The following is a 1,031-nucleotide window of genomic DNA, read 5'->3' as shown; positions in this document are numbered from 1 at the left end:
CATCATCACCAACACAACACCATCATCACCGTCATTATCATCATCATTGCCAATAACAACATCATTATCATCATCACCAACAACACAATCATTACCATGATCATCACCAACAACAACATCATTACCATGATCATCACCACCAACAACAACATCATTACCATGATCGTCACCAACAACAACACCATCATTACCATGAACATCATCACCAACATCACCATCATTATCATGATCGTCGCCAATATCACTATCATCATCATCATCGTCGTATTCCCCACACGCAGAACAATTCATCGGACACTGAAGATTGCGACGATTCGGAAAGATTGGTGATTGATCTTGGCGGCTTGGCCGACGCAGACGATACGAAACAAAACGAAGTCGCCTCACCTAAAAAGACTACTATCAACACCCAACAACAACAACAACAACAACATCAGCAGCAGCAACAACAACAACTGCAACAAAATTTGGATAGCTCCATTAACAGCAGCAAGAATCACGGCGTCGCTTACTTAACTGCAAAGAAATCGTCAAAAATGAGTCTAGCGGCTGCTGACGTCATCTCGTCTTCGTCGTTGTCATTGTCGTCGTCGTCATCATCATCGTCTACAACGACATCTTTTGCGACAAATAAAAACAACAAACGAACATCTTACGCCGTAACAACAACATCATCATCATCAGTGTCGACGATACCATCATCGTCGTCATCATCATTATCGGCGCCATCACCATCATCATCGTTATTACAATCGCATACGCCATCATCTTCATCATCATTGCCATCACCATACCAACAAGCACCTCAACTGTCATCATCATCATCAACGCTCTCTTCATCATCAATGCCATCATCGTCATCGTCGTCGTCATCATCGGTCAGCTACAGCGCGGTCAGCTTTTCCGGTCACGAGATGACGTCAGGGAGCGCGAGTCAGCAGCAGCCGAACAAATGCATCAAGATGAAGATCAAGAGGAACTCAACTGGCCAGCACATTTCCTCAACTACGACGTCATCCTCATCTGCGCAT

At 44.4% G+C, this 1,031-nt stretch overlaps 1 protein-coding gene across 1 annotated transcript; it reads left to right on the top strand.

Annotated features, from left to right (window-relative positions):
* Positions 1-281: 281 nt before the first annotated feature.
* On the top strand, positions 282-1,012 carry HELRODRAFT_184787 (hypothetical protein; the record flags this gene model as incomplete). Its single annotated transcript, XM_009025635.1, has 2 exons — positions 282-557; positions 884-1,012. Coding segments are annotated over 2 exons (405 nt in total), but the record flags the coding sequence as incomplete, so codon positions are not given.
* Positions 1,013-1,031: the final 19 nt, after the last annotated feature.

The sequence above is a fragment of the Helobdella robusta genome, assembly GCF_000326865.2.
Source record: "Helobdella robusta unplaced genomic scaffold HELROscaffold_4274, whole genome shotgun sequence".
NCBI classification, from domain to species: domain Eukaryota; kingdom Metazoa; phylum Annelida; class Clitellata; order Rhynchobdellida; family Glossiphoniidae; genus Helobdella; species Helobdella robusta.
This window is presented reverse-complemented; position numbering and strand designations above follow the sequence as displayed.